The sequence below is a fragment of the Asterias rubens genome, chromosome 6 (assembly GCF_902459465.1).
Source record: "Asterias rubens chromosome 6, eAstRub1.3, whole genome shotgun sequence".
Lineage (NCBI taxonomy): Eukaryota > Metazoa > Echinodermata > Asteroidea > Forcipulatida > Asteriidae > Asterias > Asterias rubens.
In genome coordinates, this window is record NC_047067.1 from 5695280 (window position 1) to 5712289 (window position 17010).

The 17010-nt window shown below is 40.9% G+C and overlaps 1 protein-coding gene across 1 annotated transcript; it reads right to left on the reverse strand.

Moving 5' to 3' along the window:
• Positions 1-1135: 1135 nt before the first annotated feature.
• Positions 1136-16790, reverse strand: LOC117291132. The gene is made up of 4 exons (XM_033772676.1): positions 16569-16790; positions 14190-14462; positions 6894-7118; positions 1136-2200 (listed from the first exon to the last, which is right to left on the reverse strand). Exons 2-4 carry the CDS (start codon positions 14455-14457, stop codon positions 1203-1205), a joined length of 1491 nt encoding a protein of 496 aa, XP_033628567.1. The 5' UTR covers positions 14458-14462; positions 16569-16790; the 3' UTR covers positions 1136-1202.
• Positions 16791-17010: the final 220 nt, after the last annotated feature.

A 17010-nucleotide genomic window follows, 5' to 3' on the forward strand; every position in this document is an offset into this window, starting at 1 on the left:
CTCATTAGATCTAGTTAGATCCCCATCCCAAAGAGAGTACACTCGTTTCAGACAGCAGTGGATAGCACGATATGATTAATCCCATCTCGAGTTAGGACGAGTAAAGCCCGGGTTATACTTTCTGCGAATTCGAATGCAAAGCGAATTTTGACGTGAATTTGACGTCACAACTATCCATCCGCAGAAATATTCGCAAGTGAGTTGAACAGAGCTGAACTGCTGCAAATATCGATGCGAATTTTGTGCCGTCAACGTTCGCTTCGCATTCGCAGGAAGTATGAACCGGGCTTAACCCATCCTAACTTAGGATGGATTCAATACGTAAAAACGTCTATGGAAACGGAACTGAACACGGCTTAAGTCTTAAGATTCATCCTAAGTTAGGAAGAGGTTGGTGAAATCAACGGCGTCGCGCCAAATTTTGAATTCAGCATGAACAGTTGTACGTCTGAAACACAGGAGCGACTTGACGCGCTTTATGAGTTGAAAGATATACTGTTGCATGAGTCGTTCGGAACATATAGTCGCTCCTGATCTATTTGGTCCGGCATGACTCTGGCGCGCCTGTCTGTAACGGGTGTTGGAAAATAAATCTACAATAATCTTTAAAGTCACCTGGAAGTCGTATTTTTTCAAAATAAAGCTTTTGTCACTAATATATGTGTTTTGATGAGTGGAATGTGAATAGACAGTTAACTAAGGTTTAAAAAAATCAGTTCTTATGTTATTTACAAATTTAAGAGTAGACCCCGACCCGAGAGGGCGTTGTTCGTGACGTCAATCGAGGCAGGCTTTGCCTGTAATGCGTAGAGTAAACACAATTGCAAAGTAAATGTACGGACCAAGTCGTGAGTTTGTACGTTTCAACAACAAAAATTTGTTTTTTTCCGGCAATGCCGACCAGGTGTATTGCTGCTGAATGCAGAAAAACACTTTTTGAAATGTACCAACTCACGACTTGGACGTACATGTACTTTGCACGTGTGTTTACTATACGCATTGCAGGCAAAGTCTGCCTCGATTGACGTCACAAAAGGGGTAGGCGGAGTCAGCCCCCAAACAACTTTATATATTTTTTAAACATATAAATCGTGACAAACAATTACTAAAAAAAATTGTTTTATTGTTCGTAAGCATATACTCTTATGTTTGAAAAAAAAAATCTACTTCCAGATGACTTTAATCTTATGGCAAAATTGCAATCAACTAACATGCTGGACATTTGTCTGTCTTGCGTATTTGTCATATATATCTGGCAACTTTAAATCCTCCTTTGTCTTTGAAGAAGTTTCTTTTGTCTCTTCATTGTCACTAGTTCCGGGGTTTTTGGCCTTCCGGGTCTGATTTCCTTTTCTCTGGCGTTGTACCCCTCGCCTGGGGCTTCCCCTTTGCTCTCTGGTGGACAGACGGCGGAGTTGGTGGAGTTTACTTGCCGTCCGGTCGTTCGAAGAGAGGGGCTTGTATGCATTTTTCACCCCGCGATGTTTGACGGAATTTTGGCTCGCGATGGCAACATCGTCGTAAAGTTTGGTCCCGCTGATCCCAAGCACCGTTTCTCGTGGCGGCGGGCAGGGGGTGACGTACCCGAAGTCTTCCGCCTGGATTTCGAACTCGTCTTTGGTTAGATAATAGTCTTCAATGCTCTCTTTGGTAGGAATGTTGTCCCTTTTTCTTTCATTATCCGGAATTTTGGGTGCTTCTTGATTTGCAGATGTAACAACCCCCGTTTGAACGATTTTCGGCAAGGTGTTCCCATCTTGAACTTTGAGTTCGGGACTTTCCTTACATTCTATGACCCGTTCTGATTGAGGACCTCCCCCAGCCACGACCTGGTTGTTTGACTGTGACTCTTGAAAGGGTTCCGCAGGGGATGGTTCTTGGGCAACTAATTGTTGTGGTGTTGAATTCCTTACCAATGGCAGGTTGTCTGCAGTTGGTTCCTCCTCAGATTTAAAACCGTTCTCCATTAAGTCCCCCTCGTGGATGTCTACTTCGGGTGACTCTTTAAGAGCCTCCTTGGGCGCGTTTGGGCGCTGCATTGTGATTATGTTCTCCTGCATCTTGTTGCTAAGATCGTTCAGTTTGCGTCTCATCTCGGTCACGTCAACTTGGTTAAGGCGCTTTCGAGGTTTCAGGTCCTTGCGGAATTTTAGGAGCTCGTTCGCAAGCTCCAAACGCTGACTGTCCTCATCCAACTCGACTGAAATATGAAGATAAGAACATTGAAATGTTTAGTAATGGATTCAAATGAAATTATGGTATCATCATAGACTCATTTAATGTAAAAGAGTGGGGGGGGGAAACTTATTTTGTCCGTCATACCACTCTAGCAAAGAGTCCTGGCGACAACCCTTTTTAGAGTTGAAAGACCGGTACTTTCAAACTCGATTTTAGAGTAAAGTTCGCTCCAATTTCACCCAAAATGAGTGACATAGCTTGACTTTCACTCTCGAAAGAGTGAAACTGACCCCACTCGGACAAGAGGGTGAAATGTATGCTCTTTTAGATTAAGAGAGTATGACTTAACTGTTACCATACTTTTTTGGCTAAAAGAGATTTGCGGTAGCACCATGTGGATATCTTTTTTTTTTAAGTAGAGTTTGTTCTGAAAATAAACTTTGGTTAATGCCTCAAAGGTTCGATCAGTACGCTCTGATTGTCTTCAGGAGAGTGAAACGTTGTGTCGTTAACCACTGTTTTTTTTTTTTTTTTAGAACCAACACTACTCAAAAAGAGTTATCCACATAGTATTACCGCAAACTTCACATTGTTATTATTCGTGTCAAAGAATCTGGTTGTTTTTTTAGGAAAGCTTTTGACTCATAATTTATCAGTTTGATTTTGTTTGCAATCATTAAGATCTCTCCTACTGCCCCCGGAATCAACGAAATGAGACGAATATCGTGTTTTTATAAGTACTTCAATCTTTTTATGCATGACTTTTAATATTATAATAATATGGGTGTGCGTGCGTTTACGTACGTATATTTTCCCCTGGGGTATTTTAGTTTTTTCTTTAATTGTGTTTTGTATTTTCACTAAAATCTGTTTCCTTTTTAGTGCACTTCCCTTTTGTATATTAATGTTGTTTTCCTCCCCAATTTATTCATGTCTTTGTCAACTTAACATTTTCTCCAATTGAAACCAAAGGTTCTTCTCAGAACCACCCCTACTCCTCTTTAGATTATCATCCCTTGGTGTTACCGCCAGCCTCAGTTTATTAACATTTTTGTATTGCTTTTCTCTACAGATTTGTTCCTGTTTGTTTTCTTTTTCACCATGTCTAACCAAAGTTGCGTTCGCTTGTTTCAGGAACTTAGGAAACTAAAAGAGAAAGCACTACGTTATTCGTATCATCGAGACAACTACAGGTTCTACACACTAACCCGTTTCATTCCCACAGGTTTACAGGTGAAATTTGACCCAGCCCTTGGGTCTTTGTGTACCCCACTCCGCAGACAGTGGAACACCACACTCCATAGTACTTCACTTAGTCTCATTCGTATTCTAACAGAACACTGTGATGTTTGTCTCAACAGCTTCAACCGAGATATATCCTATCTTGAAGCAGAACTTAGGTCCATCTGCTCAAGTGCCCGTTTTGAGCAATTCACCAGTGAGATCGATGCTGGTTTAACTAAACTTGAATCTGTTCTGATTTCTAGGAGAAATGGCAAGATTGGTCGTCTTGTCTCCAAACAGCAGCATCACAGACGGAGACGATTCAAACGCAATGTACCCACTGAAGCTGAACCGTCGGCCCCTCAATCCACAGTAATTAACCTCTCATCATGTACCCTTTCAGATGCAGAAAATGACCTTCTCTCCAAGGGACTTAACTTCTGCCCCACTCCTCCCACAGTTAATCAGGCTGAGCTTAGTCAGGACCTAACTGACTACTACCGTAGAATTCGACTCCGTGAATTCTTCCTCGACTCACCACCCATAGACCCTGAGCCATTTTACTGTAAGAGTAAATGGGTACCACCTAAGAACCGTGTTCCTTCCCTTGAAACTTACGTGCAGGTTGTTAGCTCACAAATTAACTCGAATGATCTTTCTACCCACAGGACTCATGACAACCTCCCTAGAGAAGAGCGTGAGGCTCTTAAGACTCTACGAGCACGGAAAGATATCATCATCAAGCCAGCCGACAAGGGCTCTGCTGTTGTTGTCATGGGCCGCCAGCAATACATCGATGAAGCCATGAGACAACTGAACAACCAAACTAATTATAAACCACTTGACACTGATCCAACAGGCACCTTCTCAAAGGAGATTCAACTAACACTGGACGAAATGCATGACCGTGACAACCTCTCCAAGAAAGCTCACAAGTTTCTCTCCCCGGTCGACTGTAGAACAGCCAGGTTTTACCCCCTTCCAAAGATACATAAACCAGACAACCCAGGAAGACCCATCATATCTGGCAATGGTTCCCCCACTGAGAACATTTCTCTTTTTGTTGACAGTTTTCTCAAGACGTTAATGCCGCAGATTCCATCATACATTCATGACACTCCAGATTTTCTCCGCAAAATCGCAGGTATTCAGAAGCAGGTCCCTAATACAGCCATCATCGGTACTTTTGATGTAACCTCTCTATACACCAACATTCCCCAAGATGAAGGGATTGCTGCCTGCTCTTCAGCTCTGGCTAAGAGTGGTCACACATCACCGCCCATTTCAGACATTGTATCCCTCATGCAACATGTTCTAACAAAAAACAACTTTTCTTTCATGGGTAAGAATTTCCTACAGGTACAGGGTACTGCAATGGGCACACGTATGGCACCATCAATGGCGTGCCTTTTCATGAGCCATCTTGAACAGCGCATGTTGGCATCAGCCCCTTGCCGTCCCTGGGTCTGGTGGCGCTATATCGATGACATCTTTTTCATCTGGACAAGCGATGAAGCAAGCCTCAAAGCTTTTATTAATCACATAAATTCCTTCCACAGGACCATCAAATTCACGAGCGAATACTCAACCAAGGATACACACTTTCTGGATGTCAAGGTTCTCAAGACGGATGTAGGCTTAACCACAGATCTCTTCGTTAAACCCACAGATAAACACCAATACCTACATTCCACTAGCTGTCACCCCCGACACTGCAAAACCAGCATAGCCTACAGTCAGGCCCTCAGACTCCGTCGAATCTGTTCTAATGATTCTGATTTTATCCACCACTCACAGGAACTTAAGAAACACCTTGTTTCCAGGGGTCATAGCTCTCTAGCAGTCCATCGAGCTATCCAGAAAGTCAAGGCTCGTTCTAGGGAGTCAGTACTTTCCAAAGGACCAAAGAAACAACAGAGTCCTACGGGGAAAGTTCCTTTTGTTGTCACTTTCCACCCCTCACTTCCTCCCATTCGTAAAATAACCAGTTCTAACCATCATATTCTTCACACATCAGATCGACTTCAACGTGCTGTGCAGGAAGAACCCATAGTTGCCTACAGACGCCCACCAAGTCTCAGGGATCTCATTGTCCGAGCAGAAGTCCCTCCCATTAATGATGATGTTAATCCCCCTCTACCACAGGGAACTTTTAGGTGTTCCAACATCTCCAAATGCATCGTCTGTAGACAACACATCAGGGAATCGGACTCCTTCACCAGTAACACCGGCGGTACCACCAATAAGACAAGGGGTCATGTCACCTGCACCACCACTAATCTCATTTATCTCATATCTTGCAGAGTCTGTGGTGTTCAATATATAGGTGAAACAAGAACTACTCTCAAGAGGCGTTTCTACGGCCACAGATCTACAGTCAAGACCCAAAAGCTAGATACACCTGTAGGTCATCACTTCAATCTTCCTAATCACTCCATTTCTGACATGATCTTACAGGGCATAGAGGCACTAGGCAACCACAGAGAGACTGTGCGTTTGAGTAGGGAGAAACTCTGGATTAGACGCCTCCAGACCATTCAACCCCATGGTCTGAACATCCAAGAAGGAAACGACTAATAAACCTTTTGTTTTGCCGTCTCCTTTTTTTCCCCATAGCCTTTTAGCCTGAGCCTCATTCACTAATATAAATTACTTTTTACCCAACCTCACCACCCTCGATGTTGTCCTTTGTGTTTCCATATTCTTGCTTGTGGTCAAGCCAGCCCCTTCCCTTCACCCCCCCCCCTTTTTTGTCCCCCTATTCATTGTTTACCCCCTGCTTTTTTATGTATGCTTTCTAACCCCATTCATGTATTTCCACTTCACTGCTTATGTTTCACTTAGTTACCTGTTCATGTTTGTTGTGTTGTCATTTAGCCTTCGAGAAAGACTCTGCTAGGGTCGAAACGTCAGGCCATTAACTATTTTTTGTATTTTCAATTAAACATGTTATTGCTGCTTACTGTAATTGGCTTTCTCGGATTTTGTATTTATTCTAAATGTAGCCAGTGGCATTGGACATAAAGACGCTTGACACTGTTGAAAATTGTCTTCTCACTTGGTGGATCTCAACATACGCACAAAATAACAGACCTGTGAAAATTGGAGCTCAATTGGTCTTCGAAGTTGCAAGACAATAACGAAAGAAAAAACACCCTTATTATACGAAGTCGTGTGCTTTCGATACCTCAAACTCTAAGTCTGACGTCTCGAAATCAAATTCGTTGAAAATTACTTCTTTCTCAAAAACAACATCACTTCAGATGTGAGCCGTTTCTCACAGTGTTTTATACTATCAACCTCTCCCATTACTCGTTACCAAGTAAGGTTTTATGCTAATAGTCATTTTACCAAGGCTTCCCAAACACATTTTTAGTGAACTTTTTTTTCACTTCCAGGCATGTCCCATCGGCTTATTGTCCTTGCTGTTTTTTTTATAGTTTTTATTGTTCTTTTTGTGATGCCGAATAAATAATACTAATTACCATTACCTTGATACTCATCCTTGATTTTGACTCCCCTATTCCTATAATCGTCCTGTCTATCAGCTCTGAAATCTAACACGACTTGGTACAGGTCGGGTCTGGCGATGTAATAGAGCAGGGTTTGTAAGAAGTACAAACTGTTCTCAGCTAACAGCCGTTGATTCTCAAGAAGAGCGAGTAGATGGCGTGCGTTTGTTACATCGTCGACGATTTGAGGTGGTCTGACATGATCTACAAGTTTAACAATTCAACAAAGGGATTTGAATATATGTATTTATAAATCTGCAACTTAGCTATGGACTCTTGAACTAAGTGTGGCTTTTTCCAAACCGATTGGGCTGCGACCTACAATCCCGGCCAAATCTCGTTGGGCCCCCCTGCCCCCTTTCAATGTTGGTTCCATTTGCCGACTGTCTTCCGAATTCAGGCAACATTGAGCGGGGGGCGGGGGCGGGCAAATGTTTTTAATGTGAATGTGAATGGGAAGTGCACAGGGAACTGTTATTTCAGGAAAGGGTGGCCCAAGCATTTTGGCCGGGATTGTCTGAGTGATTTTTTGAAATTTTTTTACATGCAAAGAACGCTTTGGAAAGATAACTAATGTCCAAACAAAGTGAATTTCTAATTTTAACAGTGATTATTTTATGGGGGTAGTGGTGTTTTGTTTTTTTGCGGGGAGGGGTGGGGGTGGGGGCGGGCAAATGTCTTTAATGTGAATGTGAATGGGAAGTGCACAGGGAATTGTCGTTTCAGGAAAGGGTGGCCCAAGCATTTTGGCCGGGATTGTCTGAGTGATTTTTTGAAATTTTTTTACATGCAAAGAACGCTTTGAAAAGATAATGAATGTCCAAACAAAGTGAATTTCTAATTTTAACAGTGATTATTTTATGGGGGTAGTGGTGTTTTTTTTTTTTTTTGCGGGGAGGGGTGGGGGCGGGCAAATGTCTTTAATGTGAATGTGAATGGGAAGTGCACAGGGAATTGTCGTTTCAGGAAAGGGTGGACCAAGCATTTTTTTTACATGCAAAGAACGCTTTGAAAAGATAATGAATGTCCAAACAAAGTGAATTTCTAATTTTAACAGTGATTATTTTATGGGGGTAGTTGAATGCCCACAGTATGGCGCTAAGCAACTCGTACGAGCATCATTGTGTGAGGCGAAATTTTATTACCCTCTCTTTGGCGCTAAGCAAAAGATTTTACGACTGCTTTTCTCACACTGCATATTCATGCTCGCTGAAATGGACTCCTTGACATGACTTTGCTTTACTCGCTTTAACAAATAAAACATAACTATATTTATGGGTTACACCTAAATTAATTATGTAAGTTGGCTTGCATCTTGTATTGTTGGATATAAAGTCCGTAAAATAATATAAATGAAGCATGTGTAACTGCCGAATAACCTGCATTGCCTTTTACTGTCAGGCGCGATGACGATTCCTGACACGAGCGCCTTGCGCCTGCGCACACAAATAATGTACCTGTCCAATTTAGTTGCTTGCGTTCATGTCTGACGGTTCACCACACGGATAACCACAGCATTTTGACTGCTAACTTACCGGCAAATGTCTGTTTTTCAACACGAAGATGCCATTACAGTCCACAAATAACACATAACCTGTTGTTATTTATTCAACCACCTCATTCTTTTTTTTTTTTTACACAAACTCAAACGGTTAACCCTTTATATCAAATAGAAAAGAAAATTCATTAATTTCCTTATTTACTTTACTACGGTGAACCGTGTAAACTTGATTCAAGCCTGCAATCGTTTCTTCCAGTCAACTTGATAGCAAATACAGTATTGCCCCAAATAGCGCCCTATCGTTACCTTGTCTCATGACAGCTAACCTATTGCGGGCGTATTTCGTGTCTCATACAGAGGCATAACAGCCACCTCAGACTTGAAATCAAGTCTATGGACGCTGAGCATGAAAGTGCTTGAGTTTGTATGCGACTCTATGGTGTCATAACTAAGAGATACGCTTAACAAAGCATAGTTGAAGCTAAAATGACTCCAGGATGGTGAAAGCAGAATTTCTTCAATCTTATTTGTACCAGCTTACTCGCCATACAATTAATATTAATCGCTTATACCCATTCTTTAATTTTGCAAGTGCATTTTTTATACTACTATTTTACTTATTTCTTATTAATCCTGCCAACATAATACGGGCTTAATGGTGCAATCCCCCACCCCTATCAAAAGACAGATAAAATACAAAAGTTGCCTGTGTGTGTACTTATGTGTTAACACGCTGTACTCGGCAATAAATAATAATTTATTTAATGCACAATACAGTTAACCACCATCCCGAACCCTACAAAACATCATTACTGATTTCCTAGTAATTTAAACTTTTTCCCGCAACCAAACATAATTGACTGTCAAATGCCATCATAGTCAGACCCCCACCCCACCCCCACACCCACCCCAACAAAAATACTTGCTGAGTTAAAATCTGTTTTAATGCACTACTCAGTTATAAACGCATATCCAATGTCTTTTGATATTTAAAACATCATTACTGATTTCCTAGTAATTTAAACTTTTTCCCGCAACCAAACATAATTGACTGTCAATTGCCATCATAGTCAGCCCCCACCCCCCACACCCACCCCAACAAAAATACTTGCTGATTTAAAATCTGTTTTAATGCCCTACTCAGTTATAAACGCATATCCAATGTCTTTTGATATTTAAAACCTCATTACTGATTTCCTAGTAATTTAAACTTTTTCCCGCAACCAAACATAATTGACTGTCAATTGCCATCATAGTCAGCCCCCACCCCCCCCCCCCCCCCCCCACACCCACCCCAACAAAAATACTTGCTGATTTAAAATCTGTTTTAATGCCCTACTCAGTTATAAACGCATATCCAATGTCTTTTGATATTTAAAACATCATTACTGATTTCCTAGTAATTTAAACTTTTTCCCGCAACCAAACATAATTGACTGTCAATTGCCATCATAGTCAGACCCCACCCCACCCCCCACACCCACCCCAACAAAAATACTTGCTGATTTAAAATCTGTTTTAATGCCCTACTCAGTTATAAACGCATATCCAATGTCTTTTGATATTAACAGTCCTGTAAAAGCATTATCTCCTAATTTAAAAGAGGAAAAAAAATTACGAAATTAACTCAGACAATCCCGGCCAAATCTCGTTGGGCCCCCCTGCCCCCTTTCAATGTTGGTTCCATTTGCCGACTGTCTTCCGAATTCAGGCAACATTGAGCGGGGGGCGGGGGCGGGCAAATGTTTTTAATGTGAATGTGAATGGGAAGTGCACAGGGAACTGTTATTTCAGGAAAGGGTGGCCCAAGCATTTTGGCCGGGATTGTCTGAGTGATTTTTTGAAATTTTTTTACATGCAAAGAACGCTTTGGAAAGATAACTAATGTCCAAACAAAGTGAATTTCTAATTTTAACAGTGATTATTTTATGGGGGTAGTGGTGTTTTGTTTTTTTGCGGGGAGGGGTGGGGGTGGGGGCGGGCAAATGTCTTTAATGTGAATGTGAATGGGAAGTGCACAGGGAATTGTCGTTTCAGGAAAGGGTGGCCCAAGCATTTTGGCCGGGATTGTCTGAGTGATTTTTTGAAATTTTTTTACATGCAAAGAACGCTTTGAAAAGATAATGAATGTCCAAACAAAGTGAATTTCTAGTTTTAACAGTGATTATTTTATGGGGGTAGTGGTGTTTTTTTTTTTTTTTGCGGGGAGGGGTGGGGGCGGGCAAATGTCTTTAATGTGAATGTGAATGGGAAGTGCACAGGGAATTGTCGTTTCAGGAAAGGGTGGACCAAGCATTTTTTTTTACATGCAAAGAACGCTTTGAAAAGATAATGAATGTCCAAACAAAGTGAATTTCTAATTTTAACAGTGATTATTTTATGGGGGTAGTTGAATGCCCACAGTATGGCGCTAAGCAACTCGTACGAGCATCATTGTGTGAGGCGAAATTTTATTACCCTCTCTTTGGCGCTAAGCAAAAGATTTTACGACTGCTTTTCTCACACTGCATATTCATGCTCGCTGAAATGGACTCCTTGACATGACTTTGCTTTACTCGCTTTAACAAATAAAACATAACTATATTTATGGGTTACACCTAAATTAATTATGTAAGTTGGCTTGCATCTTGTATTGTTGGATATAAAGTCCGTAAAATAATATAAATGAAGCATGTGTAACTGCCGAATAACCTGCATTGCCTTTTACTGTCAGGCGCGATGACGATTCCTGACACGAGCGCCTTGCGCCTGCGCACACAAATAATGTACCTGTCCAATTTAGTTGCTTGCGTTCATGTCTGACGGTTCACCACACGGATAACCACAGCATTTTGACTGCTAACTTACCGGCAAATGTCTGTTTTTCAACACGAAGATGCCATTACAGTCCACAAATAACACATAACCTGTTGTTATTTATTCAACCACCTAATTCTTTTTTTTTTTTTACACAAACTCAAACGGTTAACCCTTTATATCAAATAGAAAAGAAAATTCATTAATTTCCTTATTTACTTTACTACGGTGAACCGTGTAAACTTGATTCAAGCCTGCAATCGTTTCTTCCAGTCAACTTGATAGCAAATACAGTATTGCCCCAAATAGCGCCCTATCGTTACCTTGTCTCATGACAGCTAACCTATTGCGGGCGTATTTCGTGTCTCATACAGAGGCATAACAGCCACCTCAGACTTGAAATCAAGTCTATGGACGCTGAGCATGAAAGTGCTTGAGTTTGTATGCGACTCTATGGTGTCATAACTAAGAGATACGCTTAACAAAGCATAGTTGAAGCTAAAATGACTCCAGGATGGTGAAAGCAGAATTTCTTCAATCTTATTTGTACCAGCTTACTCGCCATACAATTAATATTAATCGCTTATACCCATTCTTTAATTTTGCAAGTGCATTTTTTATACTACTATTTTACTTATTTCTTATTAATCCTGCCAACATAATACGGGCTTAATGGTGCAATCCCCCACCCCTATCAAAAGACAGATAAAATACAAAAGTTGCCTGTGTGTGTACTTATGTGTTAACACGCTGTACTCGGCAATAAATAATAATTTATTTAATGCACAATACAGTTAACCACCATCCCGAACCCTACAAAACATCATTACTGATTTCCTAGTAATTTAAACTTTTTCCCGCAACCAAACATAATTGACTGTCAAATGCCATCATAGTCAGACCCCCACCCCACCCCCACACCCACCCCAACAAAAATACTTGCTGATTTAAAATCTGTTTTAATGCCCTACTCAGTTATAAACGCATATCCAATGTCTTTTGATATTTAAAACATCATTACTGATTTCCTAGTAATTTAAACTTTTTCCCGCAACCAAACATAATTGACTGTCAATTGCCATCATAGTCAGCCCCCGCCCCCCCACACCCACCCCAACAAAAATACTTGCTGATTTAAAATCTGTTTTAATGCCCTACTCAGTTATAAACGCATATCCAATGTCTTTTGATATTTAAAACCTCATTACTGATTTCCTAGTAATTTAAACTTTTTCCCGCAACCAAACATAATTGACTGTCAATTGCCATCATAGTCAGCCCCCACCCCACCCCCCCCACACCCACCCCAACAAAAATACTTGCTGATTTAAAATCTGTTTTAATGCCCTACTCAGTTATAAACGCATATCCAATGTCTTTTGATATTTAAAACATCATTACTGATTTCCTAGTAATTTAAACTTTTTCCCGCAACCAAACATAATTGACTGTCAATTGCCATCATAGTCAGACCCCACCCCACCCCCCACACCCACCCCAACAAAAATACTTGCTGATTTAAAATCTGTTTTAATGCCCTACTCAGTTATAAACGCATATCCAATGTCTTTTGATATTAACAGTCCTGTAAAAGCATTATCTCCTAATTTAAAAGAGGAAAAAAAATTACGAAATTAACTCAGACAATCCCGGCCAAATCTCGTTGGGCCCCCCTGCCCCCTTTCAATGTTGGTTCCATTTGCCGACTGTCTTCCGAATTCAGGCAACATTGAGCGCGGGGCGGGGGCGGGCAAATGTTTTTAATGTGAATGTGAATGGGAAGTGCACAGGGAACTGTTATTTCAGGAAAGGGTGGCCCAAGCATTTTGGCCGGGATTGTCTGAGTGATTTTTTGAAATTTTTTTACATGCAAAGAACGCTTTGGAAAGATAACTAATGTCCAAACAAAGTGAATTTCTAATTTTAACAGTGATTATTTTATGGGGGTAGTGGTGTTTTGTTTTTTTGCGGGGAGGGGTGGGGGTGGGGGCGGGCAAATGTCTTTAATGTGAATGTGAATGGGAAGCGCACAGGGAATTGTCGTTTCAGGAAAGGGTGGCCCAAGCATTTTGGCCGGGATTGTAGACTAGAGGGGTCCGTTTGATGTTGAAATTACCGTGCAAAATATACGCAGGCGAATACAAAATTGATGAAGAAGCCCACAGGCCGGATTCCAAGCTGAGGTTCGTAAAAGGCCCACTGGCTTCGGCCCGTACAGAGCAGAGATTCCTCAGTTTAAAATGGCTGCCTTCCGAGCAACTTTACATAATGTACGCGTATTTAAGTCCTTGCGATGAGCTGTGGCTGAGAAACTCTTGTACTTTAAAAGTCTTCCTTTTGCGTAGTTGGTTGCCTCCGGGTTGAATGTCAAACTGCACTGTCTATGTGACAAGGTCCTCAGTTGAGACATATGGGGAACCAGAAAATCGTCTTTGCTTACCATAAGGGGGCTCCCTGGAATACATGTTGAAGCTCCGAGAATAAAACTTGTCTTTTGACTGACTTAATATTATTTGGTTTGCGGTAACACCATGTGTGTTTGCCAAGTATATGGATTTGTTCTTTTAAAAACTTGTCTTGCTTTTAATCTACTATACCGCGGAGTAGATTTTGGGAATTCGGGAAACTTCTCAGTTCTGAAAAGAACTGTCCTGCTTATTAACTACTATATCTGGGCGGAAGGGCGAAAATCAGCCGAGACTAACTTCAAGCATTAGTGGAACGAGGGGACTTCTCTTTGTAAACTTCACTGCCGCAGAGTGATTCTTAATTGGTCGTAACGTTTCGACTAGCTTGCTCTATTCATCGTCAAGAGACTGCAGCCCTTTATAATATATGCTTCGTTTTTGAAAGGGCAAGGGTGCCAAGGTAAATTTCTACCAGACCATTTCAAGGGCACCAAGGCAAATAATGACCAGGGGCACGTAGGCAATCACCTTCTTTGCCTCCTTGAAGTATCATGTCTGAGACTGACTTACCTTTGCATAAAAACTTCATGTCAGCAACATTTCCAAGGGTCAGGTAACTCGCAATAGTCGTCACCATCTTCCTATAACGCGAGTGTCTTTTCTCTCGTCCACGGCCTCTCGTAGCGGCCCTCTGCCAGACCGTCTCATGGGGGGTGGATGTGTGCTGCTCAGCTCCTGTTGTGAGCTTGATTGGTGGCAGGAAATGAAGAGGTTTGGACGGCCTGAAAGAGCGGCCGCGATGGAAGTAACGAATTTCTAGTTCACGAGTGTGAGGCATGGTAGCTGTGATTGTGAAAAATAAAGTACAGTAGGAAAATAGAACTATATTGCCCGTTGTATCGACTTGGTTTTATTTATTTATATTTATTTGGTTCTATATTTATTTGCCTTTTTAAATTAGTTCCAATTGTTTTCGTTGTTGTGCTGGTTAATTGTTATTATCAACCCGTTTTCTTTATTCTCTCTAATGTCTTTTTTTTAATATAATGACTTTTTCTAAGTAATTTTATCAAATGTTTATTCGTGGTATCAGCATTCGAGCTGCTTCCATCGAATTTGTCTTTTTAATAAACCATTTCAATCAATCAACCAATCAATCAATAGTGTTGCCAACCAAAAGGGCCTATGGTATAGTCGCAAAAATAGTTAAAGACACTGGACACTATTGGTAATTGTCAAAGACTAGTCTTCACAGTTGGTGTATCTCATCATATGCATAAAATAACAAACCTGTGCAAATTTGAGCTCAATCGGTCGTCGAAGTTGCGAGATATTAATGAAAGAAAGAAAAACGCTCTAGTCACACCATGGTCACACGAAGTTGTGTGCTTTCAGATGCTTGATCTCGAGACCTCAAATTCTAAAACTGAGGTCTCGAAATCAAATTCGTGGAAAATTACTTCTTTCTCGAAAACTACGTCACTTCAGAGGGAGCTATTTGTCACAACGTTTTATACTATCAACCTCTCCCCATTACTCGTAATCAAGAAAGGTTTTATGACAATAATTATTTTGAGTAATTACCAATAGTGTCCACTGCCTTTACTGGCCGGACGTTTTGACTCTATATAGCAGAGTTTTTCTCTATCAGGCTAAACCAAAAACAAAGCCGTCGAGAAAGACTCTGCTTCTGTCGAAAAGTAGGCAATAAACTATGGTTTGCAAGAGTGTGCAAATTATCACTTAAACGATGTATATTTATAGTTACAACAAAACATTTTGAAACTGTACTTGGTAAATGAAATGGTGATTACCGGGCACCTTTCTTGACATTATTTTTTTGTAAAGATTTTTCTTTTAGTTAGTAACAAAATTTGCAACCAAATGTATACATGTACTATCAATTTTATTAGCCTTCGAGAAAGACTCTGCTAGGGTCGAAACGTCAGACCATTTACAATGTTTTTGCATTTATACCATCGGCCCATTTGGTTGGTAAGGTTTTTTTTTTGCAACAGCTAATTTTATTTTCTCATCATTTATTTGTGGTAGAAGCTCTCAAGGTTGTATGCTCCTATTTTCTGGAAAAACGAAAGATTATTAAACAAGCTTTTGTTTTTGATTGTTTTGTTTTTCAAAGTCAATAACAAATCTTTTAGCGGTCAGTTTGTAATACGTCATGGCAATAACAATTCCTCGTAAGGCCCAATTAAATACACCTGTTAGCGTCGTAGAAACAATTCTTCGTAAAGCTCAATTAATTATAACTAGGCGAAACCACTTGCGTCATTACATAGATTGTGGCTTCAGTAAAGACTTCGTTCATCATTCTGTTCACGTACATCTGTAGTTATTTTATCATAGAAATGCGTCGGTTGAAAATGACTTGTGCCATTGTTTTCATGTACATGTATTGGTACTTGGTACTTGGTTGGTTTCCTCCTGAAAGCACCCTCTGGCCATGGGATCTTGGCTAGTAGGAGGTCAGTGACATGATCTTCTCTCACATCGGATCAGTCTTTAGCTGGATTTATCTTCCAGTGGGTGTATCCTTCCAGTGCTGTCGTCCCGTATCGTCGTTTCATAAATACCACGGAATTCTATACCACACCCGCGTATGTCGTCAGTCTTCGTATCCTTTGCCACGGATGTCAGACACTTCGTACCCGTTGGTCACTTTCGTATACCCTGGTCACTTCGTACTTTGGTCTCGTCACTTGGTCACTTTGTACCTTTGTGTTTCGTCGTACCATGGCAAAGTTGGTCACTTCGTACCTTTCCTATTTTCATTGACCACTTCGTACCTTTGAATCATTTCGTACAGTCAGTGCATGGAGGTGGTTTGAGTCATTCACGTACAAGCCGTATCCTTCCCTATAATTCGTACGTCCTTCTAGTGGTGTATTACATCAGTAGAATCTTAAATATTTAATGGTTTGCCACACTTACCTCAAACCTTTCATTCCATTTCTCTCTGCCCCACACGAGTTTCCAAAACCGCCAAGTCCCGTTCAAACACCGGCATAAACCTGCCTAACGATTGCTACTAAGGGCCTATAACTTCTACTGTGTTTGGCCATACGTATCCTCCATGTTCAACCAAATCAAACAAATTTCCCTATTTTTCATGAATCTAAACTACAAACTACAAAAGTACAAGTGTATAGACGTTTGGTAAAATGGGGTATGACTAGTGTACCCCTAGGCTATATACTGTGTGACGCTCGACCTCACTTGTTTGTTGCTAAGTTTTTGGATGGCCTTCCCGCATTACAATGGACGGGTCTTTTTCATCGAAGGCTAACAATGGGTAATCGGATTGTACCATTGCGGTTCGGGATGGATTAGTTACAGGGATAGCAGATTTGTAAATGTAGAGTAAACTGTTACC

What these genes read in the sequence shown, in the direction of transcription:
- LOC117291132 (XM_033772676.1), bottom strand. Translation starts at nt 14,457, where the DNA reads ATGCCTCACACTCGTGAACTAGAAATTCGTTACTTCCATCGCGGCCGC. An exon ending in CATGAAGTTTTTATGCAAAG is followed by an intron (nt 7,119 to 14,189) that starts GTAAGTCAGTCT and finishes TTAAACTTGTAG; the next exon opens with ATCATGTCAGACCACCTCAA. An exon ending in AATCAAGGATGAGTATCAAG is followed by an intron (nt 2,201 to 6,893) that starts GTAATGGTAATT and finishes TTCATATTTCAG; the next exon opens with TCGAGTTGGATGAGGACAGT.